The sequence below is a fragment of the Cryptotermes secundus genome, unplaced genomic scaffold, assembly GCF_002891405.2.
Source record: "Cryptotermes secundus unplaced genomic scaffold, Csec_1.0 scaffold215, whole genome shotgun sequence".
Lineage (NCBI taxonomy): Eukaryota > Metazoa > Arthropoda > Insecta > Blattodea > Kalotermitidae > Cryptotermes > Cryptotermes secundus.
The window spans coordinates 934,890-956,281 of NW_019743150.1; the positions used below are offsets into that span (position 1 = coordinate 934,890).

Consider the following 21,392-nt stretch of genomic DNA (forward strand, 5'->3'; position numbering starts at 1 on the left):
AGACCACAGAGGCGGTTGGATAAATATATTAACCTTACAAATTCTATTTCTTACGGAAACCTTAAACAGAACCAATATTTCATCATTATATACTCATTACTGCTTGGCTCAAGACACGCGGTTTTTCTTTTTAGATTTCTGTTCGTCTTACAATGTTATTCATGTCATGGAAATATTGCCATATATAGAAGAAAACTGCAATAAAATAAATCTAACTTAACGTAAGAATTCAAATGAAAATTAAATGATCTCCAACCATCCCGCCCAAGTCTTATAACGTGTATAAATAAAATATAGATTTAAATACAAATATTTCCTTGATAATCGCATTACGATGTAAACTGTTGGCTTATTAAATCTAATTACAATTGGTCATCAAAGGAAACTAGTTCTGGTGTAATGACATTCTACTGATCATGTCATGGCCTTCCACATAGCAGCGCAAGTTCTTAGTAAGAGTTTTTTCTTAATTTAGACCATAATGTCAAGTTTAACCACGTGATTCCCCTGTCACCTCTTTGTGACAACCTTTTCGTGCAGAACTCCTTGACATTCGAAAATGCCGACTTAACCGAATTTCATACAGGAACAGAGATTGACTGACTGCCTAACTGCTCTATGCATAGGCAACACAATTCCAGTGACTGTTGGGTAATCTTGACAATTTAAATTAAATATTTAATTGAAGAATTCCGTCTTCTGGGATGTTGCGCAGGTGACTAGACACCTCTCATCCTGGTTCCTCGCTCGTGGATTTTTCTACCCTGAAGATGAAGGCGATAATTTCATCCGAAACGTCAGTTCACAAGATCTACATGGCGCCACATCCTAGAAGACAGCATTCATCATAGTCACCGCTCTGCAAACCTCAAAACGTACATAAATATTTAATTCTTTTATTTTTTAATTATTATTATTATTTCATAATGTAATTATTAGTATTATTTAATTTCTTTAATTTATTTAAATTAAACCCAACATACATATGTAGTAGTGTTACTTCCTTCCATTTAATATACACGTACAATGGATATAGGTCGACCCCCATGACTCGGTCACAACTATACATTCTCCTTCATTAAACGTAAAATTTACTGAGTTTTTCTTTGTGCTTCTCTCCAGGCGCACCCGCAATCCTGCGGAGTGTCTACTGAGCTCGCCCGTCCGCCACTTTGCTAACCATAGAACAACCTAAGCATATCTCAATGGATTTGAATTAAATCTGATATTGGGGAAGTTTTAATAAACCTTGTCAATGATTTAAATTTTGGTTAAAATCGAACAAAAATAATTATAAATTTCTTTTATTAAAATTCGTCACAACACAACAACAAAACAGTTGATATTTAACAGAATTTTGCTACATGTTTCGCCTTCTTAGAAAGCCATCATCAGGCGGCTACACAATTAACGTGTTCTTAAGGTATTGAATTGCATAGTACATAATTCAGTGCAGTGTTTGATTTTCGACAATATACCATAATACAATAATATGAAACATGAAATACAACAAAAGATAAAGATTTTAAAGGAAATGGTAACCGTACATGAATATTTACATGCGTTTCTGCGAGCATCTCAAGAGAAACTAGCTAAATATTTATCACAGAAAAGTTGCAATAATTATTTAAGAGAAAAACATAAATACGTATTTTAGGTCCAATAAAATTTTCTCGTATTTGTACATTCAACAATCAATTGACGGGTTTTGGAACACACGCTCATATTACAAAAGTCTCTCTCATTGTTGGTAACAAGTGAACGAAGTTTCCTCCAATCCAAATGTATACGTTTATATATGTATAAATGTATTGTAGAAAGATAGGTGAATAAACAACGGCCGTTTCTGGGGAACAGCTCAGTAACAACGTTCCCACAACAACGAACACGCACGCAAAAATAGAAGTACGGTGTTTTCTATGTGGTCCATGTCGAGGAGTTGGAGCAATGAGTTAAGAGAGGCTGAGAAGAGATGACGCTGTAGTTAAGTTAACAGCGGGCAACGGCGTGACAACAGAAGTTCAAGAATATCCATTGTTAAGATTCGTTACCAGGAGACGACCAGTGAAAGCAGACTGAGAAGGCTTATCGTGTAGTGATTTGTAATGTGGAATTTGGCGATAGTGTTACAGTTATTTGTAGTTACGACATGTAAATGGTCAATAAATTCTTTTTCCAATCCAAACCCCATCTTCAGTCACACATCCCTAAATCGTGACAGTATATTTAATACAAATATAACAGAACATACTATTACAATCGTTACCTCGTAACAATTTAAACATTGTTTCACTAGAGGTAATTAAATAAGAGAACGGGAATTCCCTCAAATTATTACTTTATGTCTAATTAACCAGTTTCAAGAAGCTGAGCACTTCTTGAGAAGTCGCCAGTGGCTGAGGTATCCAAGAATTTCCCAACATTTTATGGAGCCCGAAAATTAATTACCATGTTCACGAGAGACCTCCACTGGTCCCTGTCCCTATCCTCATTTTCCCTGAAGCTCATTTATTACTGACGAAAATTTATTATTGTTAAACTATTCGCATTGCAGCCTAGAGAATTTGTTTGTTAAATGTAAGATTTGAGGCTTTCACGGCGGTGACTATGAAGAAAGCAGTCTTCTTGTTTGTTAAATGTTTGCCATATTAAGATGTGCACCAGACAAGTCAAAGATGAAAGATCACAGTAAAACTATATCTTATGTTCTGTGCAAATTTCTGTAATATAAGTTCTTCACAAAATCTAAATATTTTGACTTGAATTTAATGCGAAATAGGGCTGACAGTGAGCCGATATAAGTCAACATTAAATTCATGTGACGTTTAGTCTAAACTTCTAGTATCAGACCTGTCAGAGAACGAGGATTTGTTAATGGGAGGTGGATGCAAATGTCTGAGGGTCTTATCCAATGGCGGTCTTCAGTATTAGCAATGTTAGACCTTAGCGTTCTTGTCACAGAATTAGTTAGGTAGTTAGTAATTCAGCTAGTCAGTATATTACTAGTATTTAAGGGACCAGTTAATTGGATAGATGTGCCTGTTAATTAACAATTGCCTTCATCAGTCAGCTGGTTAATATTTCAGTCAGTGACTTAATTACTGAATTTGCAGTTTGGTGGTTATTAACTCTTCCAACGCTGAGTTTCATTCAACGAAATTCCTTCTCTGATACCTGGATTTAAATTGTGACTAAAAAGGTAAAGTTGTCCCTGTGCTTAACTAATTAAGCACTACGCCGTGAAAGTGTATGGGGGGTGGATGTATAGATCCATATTTTCCTGACCTTAGCACTAGCTGGAGGTGAGTGGTCATCTTCACGCCCCGGCCTCTTTACCCCCGGGGAAAGAGCCCCTGGTACCCATTGGATAGGACGTTGGGTGGACCACAGAGCCGGACTGGACGACATGAAAATTTGAAAATTCTTACCCCCACCGTGACTCGAACTCCGATATTGTGACTAAAGGTAAATGTAAGGCCGCATGTAAGCTCAAGCGGTTAGTCGCTGGCTTCCCAACGCGGCGGCCCGGGTTAGATTCCGGGTCTGGTCAAGTGCAATTTGTGGTGGACAAAGGGTCGCTGGGGCGGGTTTTCTCCGAGTACTTCGGTTTCCCTTGCCAATCTTCATTCCACCAAATTCCCCATCATCATAACCACCCGGGACAGGCTACAATAGGCCAATCAGTGGCCGCCGTGCCGAGTGGACACAGTTGGACTCCACCTCCACTATAAGAATTTTTTAAAGGTAAAGGTAAATTTGTTTCTGTGATTAATTAATTAAGAACAATGCCATGAATATAAATGAGGGTATGGTGGCATAGTTCCACCATTCTTGACGTTGTTGCTAGATGGATACCAGTTTTACACTGTGACTACTAGTGAAAACGCCATACATTTTCAGATTTAATAACCAGGAGTTTGTAGAATACTTGGTTCTTCCTTATACCACAAAAGAAACGAAAATTATTCATAACATAATGGCTTGTGCTTCTTAAGGGATTATCTAGTCCGTAGTGTTAGAAGTGATAAAACATATCGAAGCTGGTGAGGAAGACATCGGACATTTGAACTTCAGAACAAAATTTGAATGGCGGGATGAACCTCAAACAGAACACAAGACATTATATTGCTGTTAAGATCCCCTTAGCAGACGAAGGATAAAATTATCACAAAATGTGGGCCCACGTGTACCACACCTATTTATGGCGGAATTCTATTTAGCTATGTCCACAGAGGTTATTATAAACATATAATATTTATGCCAAATAAATAATTCATTACGCGCTAACAAGGCTTTTCGTTGTAACAGGATCAGGTTAGGGGGTGGGGGCAGGGAGATGGAAGGCAGACCGTCCCCACGAAGGAGTGCCAGAAATATTTCTGAGACATAATCCGAAGGACAAATCGGTACTAAAGTATATAAAGGAGTTATTAAGATGGGAGATATTAACAGTTTCCTCCGTAGCGAGTTCTGGAACAATACCAGTAGCGCTAGCAGCGGCAGTTTCTTGCACTTGAGTCTTCAAGGGATATCCAACAATGAGTAAGATTCTTCAGGTAAGCTACTCAACGATAAGATTAAACTGTTTCCAAACCCACGGCTTCATATAACGTGTCTGTCTTTATTGTTGATGTTTAATTGTTGCAGATACATTTATACTGATACTATGCTAGATTAATTTAAGTATCTTCAAATAATGGGGAATGCGGTAGCGTAGTTGGTTGAGGCATTGTATTACAAGCCAGCAGATGGCGGGTTCGATTCCAGATGAGCTCATTGAATTTTTTAAATTACTTAATCCTTCCAGCCCCAATATGACCCTGGGGTCTACTTAGCCTCTAACAGAAATGAGTACCAGGAATCTTCCAGGGGGTAAAGGGCGTCCGGAGCGTAAGGCTGACAACTTCACCGTCATCTGTGAATCAATTGTCTAGAAAATGTGAGACTCTCGACGTCTCACAACCCTATGGACCACCACGGTCTGTTACAGGGATAGATTTACCTCTTTTTATCTTGAAATAATACTCAAGCCTAAATACCGCCGCCCCTCTTAAGTTAGTGACACCAAACTTTTCGAAACGTCGCCACAGTTAATAATATGATATTCCCAGAAAGTGTGACGAAACTGTCACTGGGGTCGCAATTCTTAAAACGGTTTTATTTGCGTTGTTGCACAGCATGTTTAGGTTACTGCCAATGACGTCACGATAGGAACAAGATATTCTGGGAAGAACTAAGAGACTACTTTCCTTTCATATGAAACGGACCTCGTAGAAAAGGACACTTCCAACAATTATTCTATTGTTGCTTGTGTATTAGTAGCAGCGGTAAAGTTCTTACCGAGCCGTTGCCTAGCAACGACAGCGGATAAACATACAGATACGAGTACACAGACAGATGAGAAGGATTGAGATGGGATCAGGTGCCATGTTATGCGTACCAAGATTGGTTCAGGAATTCGAATGGTGATAAGTGGTGATATACAGATATAGAGACAGAATGGCGATCTTAACATCCTACTATTTTTAAAATAATAAAGTAGTCTAAAAATAAACGGAAATTAAATTAAATTGATAAATAAGTAAGGAGTTCGTAAAATGTACCGGCCCTAAATGTAGCGCCCCAGGAAGCCTCTGGGTTCGGATGTGCTGCCGCCCCTGACAATACTAACAAACAGAAACACTTTCACCAGGATATTTTGAGAGGGGGGGAAATTCTGGAAATGCTTATTATTCAGAGAAAACTGTTAGCATTACATCTGTTTCCCAAATTCCTGAAGCCCGGAATATACATACTGTACAGTAATTGTATCGGGATTTTATAAGGACATATTGAGAGACGAACATAAAAGAAGTTAAAGCGACTCAAAAAGAGTCCCGGAAGAATATTTGTATCTAATAATGATAAAGGGAGGAACTGGGAATATTAGACTCCATATAACTAGCAATTTCGTGATTTGTATCAGTCACTAATTACTATTGGTACAAGTAAAGTAAAGGTATCCCTGTAAGAGGCTTTGGAGGCCCATGGTGTTGTGAGATGTTGAGGTTCTCACATTTTCTAGATAATCGGCTCATAGATGACGGTCAGGTTGTCAGCCCTACGCGCCGGCAGCCCTTTAACCCCATGAATATTCCTGGTACTCATTTCTGTTAGAGGCTCATTCGACCCCAGGGCCATAGTGCGGCTGGAAGGATTAGGTCAATTGAAAAAAAATTCAATAACCTCATCGGGATTCGATCCCGCGACCTTCTGGCTTTTAGCATATTGCCTCAACCAAATACGACGATTTCTTTTTAATTCGCTTAGTGGGTGGTGGAGTCAAACTGAGTCCACTCGGCACGGCGGCCACTGATTGGCCTATTGTAGCCTGCCCGGGTGAATATGATGATGGGGAATTTGGTGGAATGAAGATTGATAGGGGAAATAGAAGTACTTGGAGAAAACCTGCCCCAACGCCACTTTGTCCACCACAAATCCCAATTGACCAGACCCGGGATCGAACCCGGGCCGACGCGGTGGGAAACCAGCGACTAACCGCTTGAGCTATGGCGCGGCCTCAGCTACGAGGCTTAGGTACGAACATTAATGTGGCCAGAGTTATGAGCAGAGCCATTACACAACAAAACATTTCGTTAAACACACACAACGTAGAATAATGTTTCCAAGGGCGCCAGGAGGGCGCTCAACTGGGCACCTATTTCCTTCGGATTTTTTAAAAAATCAAAATTGAAGAGAAGAAGGAAATATATCATATACTAACAACAGAAATTTAAGGTATTTTTAATTACTAAAGATGGCTTTAAAAGTTTAAAGCTGTAAGCAAATTATTTGGCTGTCTCCCTCTTGGGAAATTGGTTACCCCCGCCCATGGGAAAATCCTGGTGTCTCCTATGAATATTTCATATAAGAATTAATGTCAACAAGCAAGAGTGAAACAGGTAACAACATAAATTCTGAGACAGGGATTTTAACATTTTGTCTAATTTCATTTGAAGAAAATGTTATGTTCGCTAACATGAAGAGATCTGCAGTCAGATGGTGACAGATGTTCAGACAGTCAATAAATTCCCTAATCCGGAAACTCACCACAGGCGATTAAAAAATGTGAGGAAGTTCAATCAAATTTAAGAACTTCAAAACACGAAATCCCTTAAAATCTATTTTAAGATTAACCTCTTTGTAAGCTTCAGTCTTTCCCAACACGTCCTCCATCGGGAGTACGGAAGCACAGCTGCCTATTCATGTCTCTCTTCTCTTATTCCCCATGGCGGTAACTATCTACTGGAACATTACACCGTGTAGTCTAGTACAGGGTTAATGACGCTGAATCTGAAGTTCTCACAGCGGTGCCTAAGGAGAGTTTTAACTTCTGAGATATAACGCCTTGAATTCCGGCGTCATATCCCAGAATACGGAACTCTTCAAGTTTATCGACGTTTCGGGAGGAAAGTATATCCTCCATCTTCAGGGACGAATAATAAACCGAGTAAACACGCCGACAAGCAGCAAGCAAAATGGTGGTTGTTTGGTTTGCTGCTCGACTCATTGAAGATGCTGGCAGAACGTTCCTTCGAAACGTCAGTAAATTTCTATCAGATTATACATCGTAACATAGCAGAAAAGAGTAATATTTCCTGGTATGTCGACTGGGATTCGTATCTCACTCACTCATCATGGAGCTGAGCCTTTCTTGAGAAGATGTCAGTTGTGCAGCTACTCAAGAACTTCATAGCAATTTATGGAATCCGAAGGTTCATTACCGTGTTCACAAGAGCCCTCCACTGGTCCCTATCCTGAGCCAGATCAATCAAAACCATACCATCCCATTCTATCTCTCTAAGATCCATTTTAATATTGTCCACCCACCTACGCCTTGGTCTTCCCAGTGGTCTCTATCCATCTGGCTTTCCCACCAATATCCTATATGCATTCCTCGTCTCCCCCATTCGTGCTACATGCCCTGCCAATCTCATCCTCCTTGACTTGTGTAGCCGTCAACAAATTCTACAGCATCACAGCTACAGCACTCTGCTTGGTGAGAGGAAGCATGAATGTAAGACAGGCCTATGTCACTTCTTTCAGATCGTCTTCTTCTGCTTGGTGTGCGCTAGTCCAGCGTTCCTGACGCCAATTCTTGACACCCCTGAAGTAGCCGCCGCCAAAGCTGCACACTTCGCCGCCTACAACGCCGCCGCAGCTGCTGCAGCTGCCGCCCCCGACTATGGCCCCATACCTTTTGCCGCCCCACTGATTCCTGGATACACCGCCTATGCCGCCCCCGGAACCTACATCGGTCCTCTTGCAGGAGTGCCTGCTCTTATAAACGGCGTCCCTGCCGATACGCCCGAAGTTGCCGCTGCTAAAGTTGCCCATTTCGCCGCCCACGCGCAAGCAAGGGCAGCTGCAATCTACGGTTAATATGGACCAGTCGGTAATGCAGTGTACTGCTCAAACCGCCCTATTTTAGGAGCTACTTATTCAAAACTTAGCAAAAATTACCGGTTCAGGAAGATATTAGATTACTGAACAACATCTCGTCCCCAATTAAGTAGCACTTGGACTTCATTGGCGACAAGATATTGCATCAATGTCTTACGGAACCTGCTCAATGACTCCTGTTAGCATAACCACAGCACTTTCTTTAAACTGAGATGTTTCTCTATGCATTACAGGCACACTTTTTTGTAAATACGAATTTTATAAACTTTCTTCACATATTTCCTACATATATATCGATAGGGCATTAGAAAATACATAAAAAAATAGCCAGAACATAAAAGAGACAAACTAAAAAGTAAAAACAGAGAACATTAATGAATTTGTCGTGATGTCAGTAAAGAGTCCAGGAGGCTATGGCCTTTTCTCTGGATAATAATTAGTCGGTATTTGTACCCCACCCATACGCTTTTATGTAAAACAGAAGATATTAATGCAATATTGTAAAAACTGTGAGTTCAGCACACATAAGGGAGGTAATTGTGTTTAGTGCGATTCCACCTTTATATATTTTTGTATACAATGTAATAAAACATGCTTTTGTTCGAAAGATATGCCTCTTTTATTTCAGCATTTTAATGAACTAGTACAACATCCACCAAAAATTCAAACAGGAAGTCTCATCGTTTTTCCTATTAGCTTCTGTATTAGGGAATTCCCTGCTTTCTCTCGCTTTCCTTTCCATTCATATATGTTATCGAATGTAGCGTCGAGGCCGATATTTCACACTATCTCCCACCAATAACACGCAAGAATAGTCAATCGTAAACCTCGTTTACACAGCATACTGCATTTTAGATATCCACGACTTTATGGCGTAACTGCAGGAGGTAATTTCCTATGTCTTTCTGATCAAAAAAGTTCATATAAACATGTGCCCGATTTTGGACGGTTATGAAGTTATGACCGTTTTTCCATTCCCGTACACGCCCTCGTGTGAACCGCGTCTATCATCTGGCGGGTCGCTATTTTTAGCCAGCTACAGACAGAGCGTTCTCGTTATGTCGACACTTGAGAGGTACTTAAGGCATGGTGGGTTGGTATGTCCGGCCACGGCTAGTGTGGCGGCTACTGGTGTTCAGAACAGTTCTCATCTTGGTGCGTCTGTTACGTGCACGATGCCATTTACATTTTCATTTGAGGAGTACGCAGATATGATTTATGTGTACGGGTTTTGTGACGGTAACTCAGTTCTTACGGTAGCTGAATATCAGCAACGGTTTCCAAATCGTAGAATACCGAACCGGAGAGTGTTTACTGGAGTTTACCAGGCATTGCGAGATACCGGTAGACTTCCCGGCGTTCGTATTGCAGCCGAGCGTATTGTTAATGAAGGCGTCAGTGAAGGAGACATTGTTCGTATGGTACACCGCAGCCCACGTACGAGTACGCGAAGAATTGCCAGCCAGGTCTCCAGACTTAAGCCCACTGGATTATTGTGTGTGGGGATGGAAGAAAGAACTGGTTTACAATGTGAAGGTGGCAACGCGAGATGCTTTGCTCGGTCGCATTCTGGACGCCGCTGACCACATAAGAAACAGCCAGCTGAAGCTGCTACGTGCTACCCGCGCGGTTCACAATCGAGCGGCAGCCTGTGTTGCGGCCGGCGGTGGCATTTTCGAAAATCAGCTTTAAGCACCAATAAATTCAAATTAAATGTAGTTTCACGAAGTTAACTTTACATTCATACTTTAAATGTATCATGTATTATGCTGGTTTATTATTTTGTTCCGTTTACTGTCAGTAATCGTTACCTTCTATTCTGAGTTTAAAACGGTCATAACTCCGTAACCGTCCAAAATCGGACACATGTTTATATGAACTTTTTTGATCACAAAGACCTAGGAAATCACCTCCTGCAGTTATGCCCTAAAGCCGTGAAACACCCTGTATATTATCAGTAATCAGAGAATAAAAATCGTACATTGACACAAGGGACTGTTCGCTCTTTCGTGACTTTCTATAACACTAAACGCTCATGAAAAGTGTCGTGTTGATATGAGAACCAAAACTTTCGCAATTTCAGAGCTTTTATGTCACAGGTACCTTATGCGAAAAGCTGCCGTGGAAGCCACAAACTATGAAACCAGGCTTGCGGCCCTTGTACCCTACGGATTGGCCCGACCAGGAGTTATTTCTTAAATAAAATTTCTGCTTGCAAAAATGAAGCAAGAAACTTCGTCCCTATCAAAAAAATGTATTTAGGTCCATTTTCCAGTAATTATTTAGTTACAAACTCTTTTTTAAAATCAGAATCTACCAAGATGATATCATAAAGTAAGTAATTTTCTGTAGGGTGAAGATGATTGCAGAAGGAACTTGTGAGAAGAATATCTGGACTTAAATAAAAGGAATTAACAGAAGGACAGAGAACATTGCATAACGAGAAGTTGTCACGATATATTATATGGTAACAAATTCAAGGAAGATGAGTTGGTCATGTAGTATGTATGACAAGATGAGAAATTCATATACAAATTGGGTTGGAAAATTTGAAAAGAAAAAGACCACTTGGGAAATGTAGACATAGATTTGGGATATTTCTTTTTTTTTCACCGACTCTACAGCCCCCTTGGGCCTTGGTCTCTGATTTTCAGTTTCATGATCATTTTACAGACGGTAGGACTCCTTGGACGGGTGATCAGCTCGTCGCAAGGCCTCTACCTGAACACAGGACAACACAAACACAGAATAAACACAACCAGACATCCACGCTTTGAATGGGATTCGAACCTACGATCCCAGCGTTCGAGCTGACAAAGACATTTCATGCCTTAGACGGCGCCGTCACTGTGATCGCCACATATGGTAATAAGGGCGGTTAAAGCGATGGGCAAGTATTGAGGTAGAATTTCCGGCTCTACAGCCTCCTTGGGTCCTGGCCTCTGATTTTTCAATTTCATGATAATTTTACAGAAGGCAGGACCTGTAATCAGCTCGTCGTAAGGCCTCTACCTAAACACAGGACAACACAAACACAGAATAAACGCATACACACACCAAACATCCATGCCCTGTGTGGCATTCGAACCCACGCTCCCGGCTTCCGAGCGAGCGAAGACAGTGCATGCCTCAGACCGCTCGGCTACCGTGACCGGCAGTGTATAAGAATAATATATATGAATTCAGTTCGTACCTCACAGGAAACAGATCCGAACCCACGATCCCGGCTTCCGAGCGAGCGAAGACAGTGCATGCCTTAGACCGCTCGGCTACCGTGTCCGGCAGTGTATAAGAATAACATATAAGGATTCAGCTCGTACCTCACAGGAAACAGATCCGAACCCACGATCCCGGCTTCCGAGCGAGCGAAGACAGTACATGCCTTAGACCGCTCGGCTACCGTGACCGGCAGTGTATAAGAATAATATATAAGAATTCAGTTCGTACCTCACAGGAAACAGATCCGAACCCACGATCCCGGCTTCAGAGCGAGCGAAGACAGTACATGCCTTAGACCGCTCGGGTACCGAGACCGGCTGAATCCCCATTGCCTGTCTTTATTTTTACAGGTGAAGAAACGTAAGAATGACAGATTCTTCTGCTGCAAACTTGTATGAATGGTTTCGCAACGATATAGAAGGAAGGCATTGATTATGTGTAAAGTGATATCCCAGCATTTGCTTACACTGGTTGGGGAAAACCTTCAGCGACAATAACCGACGGGGATTTATCCTTGTCATTTCAAGTGGCAGTTTTCCAAAACATTTCACTATCAAAATGTATAATTATTTCTCCGTCATGGCACCGAGTAGCGTCGCTGGTAACGATCTACCAGCCTATGTAATGCCATAAAACAAATTACCACAATATATATTGTGCAGTTACTCTGTAAACAGCCGTCGTTGCTATGTAACGGCCGCGACAATAGAAGAACGGTGTTTTCTGTGGACCGCGCCGCTTCAATCTCTGCACAACAGCTCGGTAAAGAAGTTCCCGCGTCAACGAACACCAACGCAAGAATAGAACAACGTGGCTTTCTACGTGATCCGTGCCGAGAAGTAATAACTAGGGCAGCTGGAGCAACGACTTGAGTTCTGCAAGGCGGGGTGTGATAATAGAACCTGAGCGCATGTATGTTTAGGGATATAAACTCCGTGGGTTTTAGTCCGCAAGCGAACAATGCCAACCGAGCGACTGCCGCTTGTCGGCGAAGTTAGTAACAAATTTGGCGGATAGAGGGTGCTGCATGGTCAGTGAAACGGATTCCCACAGCCGTTATTCTTGGTTTTCTAGACCGGAGCCGCTACTTTTCCATTCAAGTAGCTCCTCAATTACCCTCACGAAGCTGAGCGGACCCCGTTCCAGACCCACTACTTCACAGAAAATCTGGTAGCGCCGGGAATCGAACTCGGGATCTCTGGATCTGTAGCCAGGAATTCTGACCACTAGAGCACAGATGCTGTCCCTGAGGGCATGATGTTAAAAAATTTCCACTGTTAAAATCCGTTGCCATGAAAAGGCTGATGAAGACATATCGGGCTTTAAAAAGGCTTATCGGGTGCTGTTATGATTTGTAAAATGTGCAGAACAGTGATGGCGCTGTAATTGTTTGTAGTTCCGAATTGTGTTGTGTATAAATGGACAGTAAACTAAATTATCCAAAACCCCGTCTATAGTCACTCACACTACGTGACAGCATTTTCACCACCGCGGAAACCTGTAATAATGACGGTACTCACAACTTTGTCAGTAACATCGCAGAACAGAAACTGGGCACGTCTGTGTACCTATGGAAAAGTTCAAACCCTGATAACCTTTCTCCGATCTGCAGAACCAAGAAAGAAACAAAAAAGAATTTCAATTGTGTGGAATTACCACAGAGATAAATCTCCCGCGTTGTTCCACAGTTCGTAGTCCGTTTTGAGTTGACCACATTCAGTGATGATACGTTTGTTTTCTTTTAAGACTATGTCTTTGCTATTTATTATCTGCGCCTGGCCCAATTCCCATTCTCTCTGCCAGAAATCCCAAAGATAATCTTGACTCAGCATCTCTCTGCTACTGCCATATTGAAATACAGCTTATATGAGTTCTTACACTACACAACAAATAAATAATATTTCTTTAAGGGGAATTTTATCTTCTGGGATATAGCACCGAGTGCTTCTTTTAAAGTCAATCGACGTTTCGAAGGAATATTTCGCCTCCATCTGCAGAATCGAAGAATAAACCAAGCAAGGGAGCAGAGTGAAAACATATGGCTATGGTTTCATACTCAGCACCGTGAGAACCTCAAATCCTACAACTGTTTCATTCATCAGAGACCAAATTAATTGTTTTATTGGAAGCCTGAACACAAATCAACTCAGGCAGACACTTTAACTAAATGCTTTTTCTAGCTCTGCTACCTTGCTATATATGCAGACATGTGATGTGGCCATGAACAGGGTGACAGAGGCTTTGGCATCATCCTTCTGTTTCATGGCCTTGACCTATATGACAAATATCTTTACATCTTTGACCATCGTTTTGATATAGCGTCATGTAATTTATGATGACACCTTACCAATTACTCCCTACCTCTTCACAAGATCGAGTTTAAGCTGACAGACAAGTTCAACGCTCTCAGGGACCAAAGAAAAGAACCCGTGATCGTCCACTGTAATTTCTGTTGCAAAAACAAGCATAAGAAAGATATACCGGAATTTGGAATGGACAGACTGCTACACGCTCCCCCTGTAATTCTACACGCGTTACTCATCTTGCTCTTCATTTGTTATGCCTCTAGTCCGCAAGCGAACTATACCGACCGAGCGACCGCCGCTTGTCGGCGAAGTTAATGCCAACTTTTGCGGATAGAGGGTGTCTCGTGGTCAGCGCAACGAATCCCCGCGGCCGTTAATTTCGGTTTTCTAGACCGGGGCCGGTATTTCATTGAAATAGCTCCTCAATTATCTTCACGAGGCCGAGTACACGCCGTTCCAGACCCACTACTTCTCAGACTGGTAGCGCCGGCAATCGAACCAGGACCTCTGGATCTATAGCCAGAAACTCTGACCACTAGACCATAGAGGCGATCCAATTCTAATCCATATTTATCAAATAATTTCTTCTTTACATAAAACTTAAATCAAATTTAACCGGTTATTTAGAAAAGAGTTTGCAGAAACAAAATATTGACCCCATGACGTAGAATACCAGACTTTATTAGGGTTTGAACGTTTTGTGCGAGAAATTTCTCGTTGTGGTAAATACTCATATTTAGCGAAATACAATGGAAAATAATGTATAATTCTGCAGCATGATACCTGCTGCTCTGCAGCAACTGGCTCTTGTCTGCAAGAAACGGTTATGATGCTCAGTGGAGTACATGAAATCATAAAGAGTGTGTATTTCAAATCTTAATATTTCATATTGAAGTATACGTGTACTTTTCCTGTAAACACAAATATGTTGTACGTACATTTAATGAATGTAATGGAGGCACAATTCGCTTTTCCTTGTATTTTTTTAAGTTTCATCATGCTGATACATGTTCCAGAAAAACGTTGTGGATCCCAATAATATATAATCACTTACTCGCTCACTCATGGAGCTGAGCCCTTCTTGAGGAATGCCAATTCTGCAGCTACTCAAGGACTTCCCAGCATTTTAAGGAACCCGAAGGTTCACTATCGTGTTCACAAGAGCTCTCCACTGGTCCCTATACTGAGCCAGATCAATCCAATCCATACCATCCCATCCTATCTCTCTAAGATCCATTTTAATATTGACCACCAACCTATGTCTTGGTCTTCCCAGTGACCCGCTTCCTTCTGGCTTTCCCACGAATATCCTGTATCCATTCAGTCAGAGACCAGGTTTCACACCCATAGAGAACCACAGGCAAAATTATATTATAATATATAATTGAAGTCTTAAGCATCTCTGCTAGTGCATCACACCTTGAGTAGATAATCTTAAAGAAAAAAAAAGGCCTGTTTGTCCGAAGAGATTCGCCATACGGGGCCTCCATGGATAATTGTACAGTATATAGCTTGCATAATTTAATGCCGTCCTTCAGGAAATCAACTTATAAAGTTAATTCCAATGACGGTGTAGCCTCACAAGTGCTTTTAGATGGAGTTTATGTAATTTTAATAGCAGGTAAATAAGTATGAAGTTCGATTTAAGTCTCGTAAAGCACGAGAAGAAGTGGATCAATAACTAATTAATTAACCATATCGAATCGAGTTCTTTATTACAGCTAACAGGTGATGAGCTATTCAAGGAATTCCCTAAGTTTCATGCCACAAGAAAGCTCATTAGGCCTCCTTTGTCAAGAAGAGCCCGCCAGCACTCCCTATCCTGGCCCAGACGAATATAGTACATGCCCTCCCGCCCCGTCTTTAAGATCCATTTTAATATTGTTCAGTGGTCCATTTCCTTCAGGTTCAGGCACAGAAATAAAGAGGGCAGATATGAACCAATATTCAGTTCAGATTGCAAGATTAGTTTTAACCACCCAGTAACAAACTCCATCAAAATTTGTTGAACACGATGGACACACGTGCAGTATACCCATAATGTTTCGTGCAAGAGGGCATATGGAAGTGAATCAAGTCTATGTTATAGGTCTTACTGAGGTCTACATTTTATATCATTTGGAACCTTCTTGCATGATGATCACTACAGTTCGAAACTGAATATATTAGCATAGATCTCTACTGCACTTTAATCCTGCCGTTTTTTTCATCACAGAATAGAGGACAACAACTGAACATTGTGAGTTCACGTCATTAATTTCCTGAGAAGTACAAAGAAATGTTATGGTATATAAAGCACGATAAAGCAAACGTAACAAACTCTTGTTACAATTTTATTTAAACATGACCACTAGAATCATATATCTATCTGGACACAATAACTTTATGAGGCCTTCTGGAAAATTCTGCAATAATATATTTGTATTAAATTTCACATTTTTTTTCTTAATAAGTCCAGGGAAAGCATTTTGATATATTTTTTTAAAAAATCATTAAACCCTGTCAGATCAGTTTCATAATTCAGAAAACCGCACCTCATAGGAACCTACTTGCAGTCGCTTTGTTCGCTGGTGTTAACATATATGCCACTTGATATATTCAGAAGGACCTTGAAGATTGCATCTAACGTTTGGCTTGCAAACAAGTTAATCGCTTGTCATAATCAGAGGTGGCCATGAAAACTGTCCTCTTAGTAACTAGCAAAATGAGAATCCAGGGGGGCCAGTCACAGAACAAATCCCTTTGTTGGTTTAAAGTAACCATATTGTCCAATATGGCCGTTACACATGATGTTATATTGATTTCTTTGTCCGAAGATCAAAACTAAGACAATGCTGACAGGAAACATGTCGTTTGAGGGGTGGAACTAGTAGTGGAAGGTGAAGCAAGTTTGTGAAGGAGTGTTTAGAGGCCTCAAGTATGATAAAGATATATTTCTAAAACACCTTTATACATATATGTAAGCGAAGGACAATCTGTCTTTGTGATACTGATCAGAGTAAGTATATAAAGGAGGCATAAAGTCAAGAGACAATACAGTTCACAGCGAGTACTGGATCCATACCAGCAGCGCTACTTGGACTCAAAAACCGTTAATCATCAACACAAAAATGAACAAGAGTTTGCAGGTAAGGATCATGCGTCATCAGTCATATGTCAACAGTGAAAACACTAACATTCACATCCGTAAGGATATATACTACATACACGGCCTGCGTCACCCAGACAGGATATGTTCACTCATTTTAGTGTTACGTAATGTGGCAACTAATTTCTTTGCTCTCATGCCGACTTCTATGGTTCATACAGGTACAGAGACATCTAGTAGGGATATCCCTAACTAGTATCGATATTCACTGCGGTTAAAGACTTTTGTTTCATTTTGGCAAAAATCTGCTGGTGACAGAGCCAATGTTTAGAAAATATGTAATATTTGAGGTTTTCACGGCGGTGACTATGAAGAATGCCGTCTTCTTGAATGTGGCGCCGTGTAGATATTGTGTCAACCGACGTTTCGGAGGAAAGTATCGCCTTCGTCTTCAGGGTATAAAATCCGCGAGCGAGGAACCAGCGTAAGCGATACGTTCCTCCGAAACGTCAGTTTACACAATATCTACACGGCGCCACGTCCCAGAAGACGGCATTCTTTAGAAAAATATTTAATGACGCCGATGAGTTAACACACTGGGTGCCAAGAACGAGTTAGGCCTACTGTCGAGTTTCCCACGCAGTTCTAATAGATGCTACGGGTAAATGTGTTAGCCAATATGTTAACTATCTTCAAGGACATGATGCTCTGTAGTTTGGTACGTGTTTAGCGGTGTTTTGAAGGAGCCCACACCACCATTTTCAGGGCAATCTATCACCCCACTCTTCTACTCTGATGATGGAGGCAGAAGGTTCCTCCGAAACGTTGGTAAACAATCATTAGGCTACATAGCGTCACATCTCCGAAGATAGTCTCCATAGTCACCGCAGTTAGATCCTTAGATCTCGAAGGTTAACTATTGTGGATAATATAATAAACCTTTAAAACAGGGCTCTCCAACTCGTGGGACGAAGACAGCATACGGCCAGCGAGGGGAACATTTCGTTCCCGAGAATATGAATTACAGCATCCCGTTAAACAGTTGCTTCCGTCTTTAATGCAAGTTTATTTATAATTTCTCCTTAATTTAAAATAATATTAAAATCTAATACTGTTTGTTTTACTATGCAGCCCGTCAACAATGCAACAAATTGTTCCTTCTTTCTCTAACTTTCACTTTCGACAGATCTTTCGGCTATAAATGGCCATCTTCAGGTGTCTAAACTATGCTGAAACTGCTACACTGCACTAATATTGTTCATTCGTCGCATATGCGACTGCACTGACGGACTGTGTAGCAGGATAAACAGTTTTAGATAAAGTAATGTAACAGGATGCTTATATACAGGATTGATAATATTAAAATTGCAATTGAACTACTACATGTTTCGGCTTTACTTGGTCATCCTCAGGCAACTGTTCATTTGTTGATATTGTTACACTGCATTCGTTAAGTTAAAATATTCCAATGTTATTGCGTTTTCGTCATTCACATTAAAATACACACAATACAATACATTTCAATACATACATACAACAACATGAGATACACTCGACTAGACCAACTTCCTGGGGACATGTATACTAATGGGGCACATGAAAATAACAACGACAACACGCAACACCAATATTCATAGAGCTAAGCAAAACAACACAAATGAAAACAACAAATATATCAAGTAGTTACTATAGGACTCTGACGATGGTGTATAACATAGAGATATTGGGTTTTCGGACTTTATCCATCGTCCTGGTTTTAAGATAAATAAGAAAAGTACGACATTTCGGAAACTGGATGTGTTTCCGTCCTCAGGTGAGGGAAAACAACTATTCTGTTGGGTCCCTTACAAAGAGCTAGCCTCAATCACTGGACAACCGATGTCTCGTGGACTTAGCCTGGTCTCAGGTGTTTATAACCTAGTGTTTTGATACATGGATTGAGGCTAGCTCTTTCTAAGGGACCCAACAGAATAGTTGTTTTCCCTCACCTGAGGACGGAAACAGATCCAGTTTCCGAAATGTCGTGTTTTTCTTATTTATCTTAAAACCAGGACGATGGATAAAGTCCGAAAACCCAATATCTCTAAACAAATATATCATCACACCAATATTCATAGGACTAAGCAAAACAACACAAATGAAAACAACAAACATAACATCACACCAACATTCATAGGCTAAACAAAACAACACAAGAAACACGGACGCTTCAAGGAGAAGGTAGCGCAAGAAAAGAGTGATCTTTTCAAGCAAATGTATTTTAATGTGAACGATGAAAATGCATTAACACTGGAATATTTTAACTTAAGGACCAATGCAGTGTAGTAATTCAACAAATAAACAGTTGCCCAAAAATGGCTCTAGTATGGTCGAAATTTGTAGTAGTTTATTTGTAATTCTAATAGAGTTTTAAATTAAGGCGAACTTGTAAACAATCTGCATTGAAGACAGAAGTATGTAAAGTGACACATCAATGCAACAGGATCCTGAAATATAATATTACAGCTTCCTTGTCAAACAAAAATTGAAGTTTCTGTGCTACCCTCTAGACGCCAGGCATTACTTAGAACCTGTGGGCCCGGGAAGTTACCCATTTGCAATTCGGCCCCAGGTTACAGAACATGCACTTATATCTGTAGGACTCTTTGCAGATCGCGTTCTTCTGCCTGATTGCTGTCAGCATGACCTGCGCACAGTACGGCTACCCGGGCTACCCCTACCCTGGTGCGCCACATGGCGCTCCCCAGCCTGTTGCTGACACCCCAGAGGTCGCTGCCGCCAGGGCCGCCCACTTCGCCGCCTACAATGCCGCCGCCTCCGCCGCTGCTGCTGCCCCCGAATACGGGCACGGTGCCCCTGCATATCCTGGTCCCTACCCTGGGGCGGCGCCTGGATACGGGTCTCCATACGCTCCTGCCCCCACTCTGGTTAATGGTGTCCCTGCTGACACCCCCGAAGTTGCCGCCGCCAAGGCTGCTCACTTCGCCGCCCACGCCCAACAGGCTGGCAACCATTACGGTTAAAATAACTGAATCTTAGCAGATACCGTTTACTTATTTATTGAAGTTTAGTCAGCATGCGATGCGGGGCTCGAAACAGAATGGAATTAGCTGTTTCAGACCCCACCAGTCAGGATGAAGGTAATTTTTGCGGGCGAGAATCATCTGGCCAATAAAATTATGGAAATTACGTAAAAACAACAAGCATTTTTATCTCTTCTTCTTCTTCTTCTTCTTCTTCTTCAATTTCTGAGTCTTCTTCTCCTCCATCTCTTCTTATTCCCCGTCTCTTCCTTTTGTTCATTCTTCTGTCTTTTCCTTGTCTTCTGATGATTTATTTTCTTCTTTTTCCCCCTTTCTACTTCCCCCTTTGGTCTCTTCTCGTATTTCTTCTTTGTATACAATTCTTCCTCATTCTCCCTTCATCTCGTCGTTCTTGTTCTTCCGTTTCTTTTGCTTTGGTATTATTATCCATTATTTCGTCTTTATATATTTCTCTTCTCTAATATTCGTCTCCTCTTTCTTCTTGGCTTCTTCCCTTATTTCTTCTTTGTACCCATCTTCTCTTCATTTTTCTTCAACTTATCCTTTTTGTTATCTCGTTTCTTTTCATTTAGTATCATTATCTCTTATTCTGTCTTTGTATCTTATTCCACTTTAATATTCGTTTCCTTTTTCTTTGTCGTTGCCTCTTTTATTTCTTTTTTGTATTTAATTCTTCTTTATTATACTTCATCTCCTCCTGCTCTCCCTTCCGATTCTTATTTATCCTTGTTCTCCTTTCTCTTGCACCTCCTGCTGCTTGGTCTGCATTCCGATGACACTGCAAGAGCTGCAATGTCCTGCCAGACCCAAGCAGCTGTGAATTCACTCTCAGATGGTTAATATCTTGGTATCTCGGTGTTATACTTGGGAACCCCGTCATCGCAACCATAAAGTGTCATGCTGTGAACTAGACACAATCTAACACCCTCTAGAACCTCAGACATGTAGTATTTCCCTCCTCTAACACGTCCAGAGCGACTCTGGGGCCCACTAAGCCTCCTATCCAATTGGCATAAATTCTCGCTTTCATGGTAAAGTCAGCCTCAGCGTTACACTATTTCCACTTTATGATCAGGTTAAGAATACCACATTTATCAGAACCACCTACCCACTTTGTAGCGTGGTGCGTAGATGCAGTGGTAACATAGATTTAAAAAAATATCTGTTTCTTAATGTTGATCACGATTTTAAAACATTTTAATTGACTGTTAAGGATTATGGATACTTTCGCAATCTGAATCTGTCATTACAGTGTATTGTCAGTTGTGTTAATGACTATATTTCTTGTCATCT

General features: G+C 41.0%; 1 protein-coding gene across 1 annotated transcript in view; it reads left to right on the top strand.

Moving 5' to 3' along the window:
• The window catches only part of LOC111873818 (ice-structuring glycoprotein), a 37,291-nt gene extending 17,014 nt beyond the window's left edge, over nt 1–20,277 (top strand). The window contains exons 3-5 of the mRNA XM_033755216.1: nt 8,086–8,416; nt 16,980–17,095; nt 19,695–20,277. Of these exons, the coding sequence (XP_033611107.1) occupies nt 8,086–8,416; nt 16,980–17,095; nt 19,695–20,078 (831 nt within the window). The 3' untranslated portion in view covers nt 20,079–20,277. The remainder of the gene's footprint in view (nt 1–8,085; nt 8,417–16,979; nt 17,096–19,694) is intronic.
• Nucleotides 20,278–21,392: the final 1,115 nt, after the last annotated feature.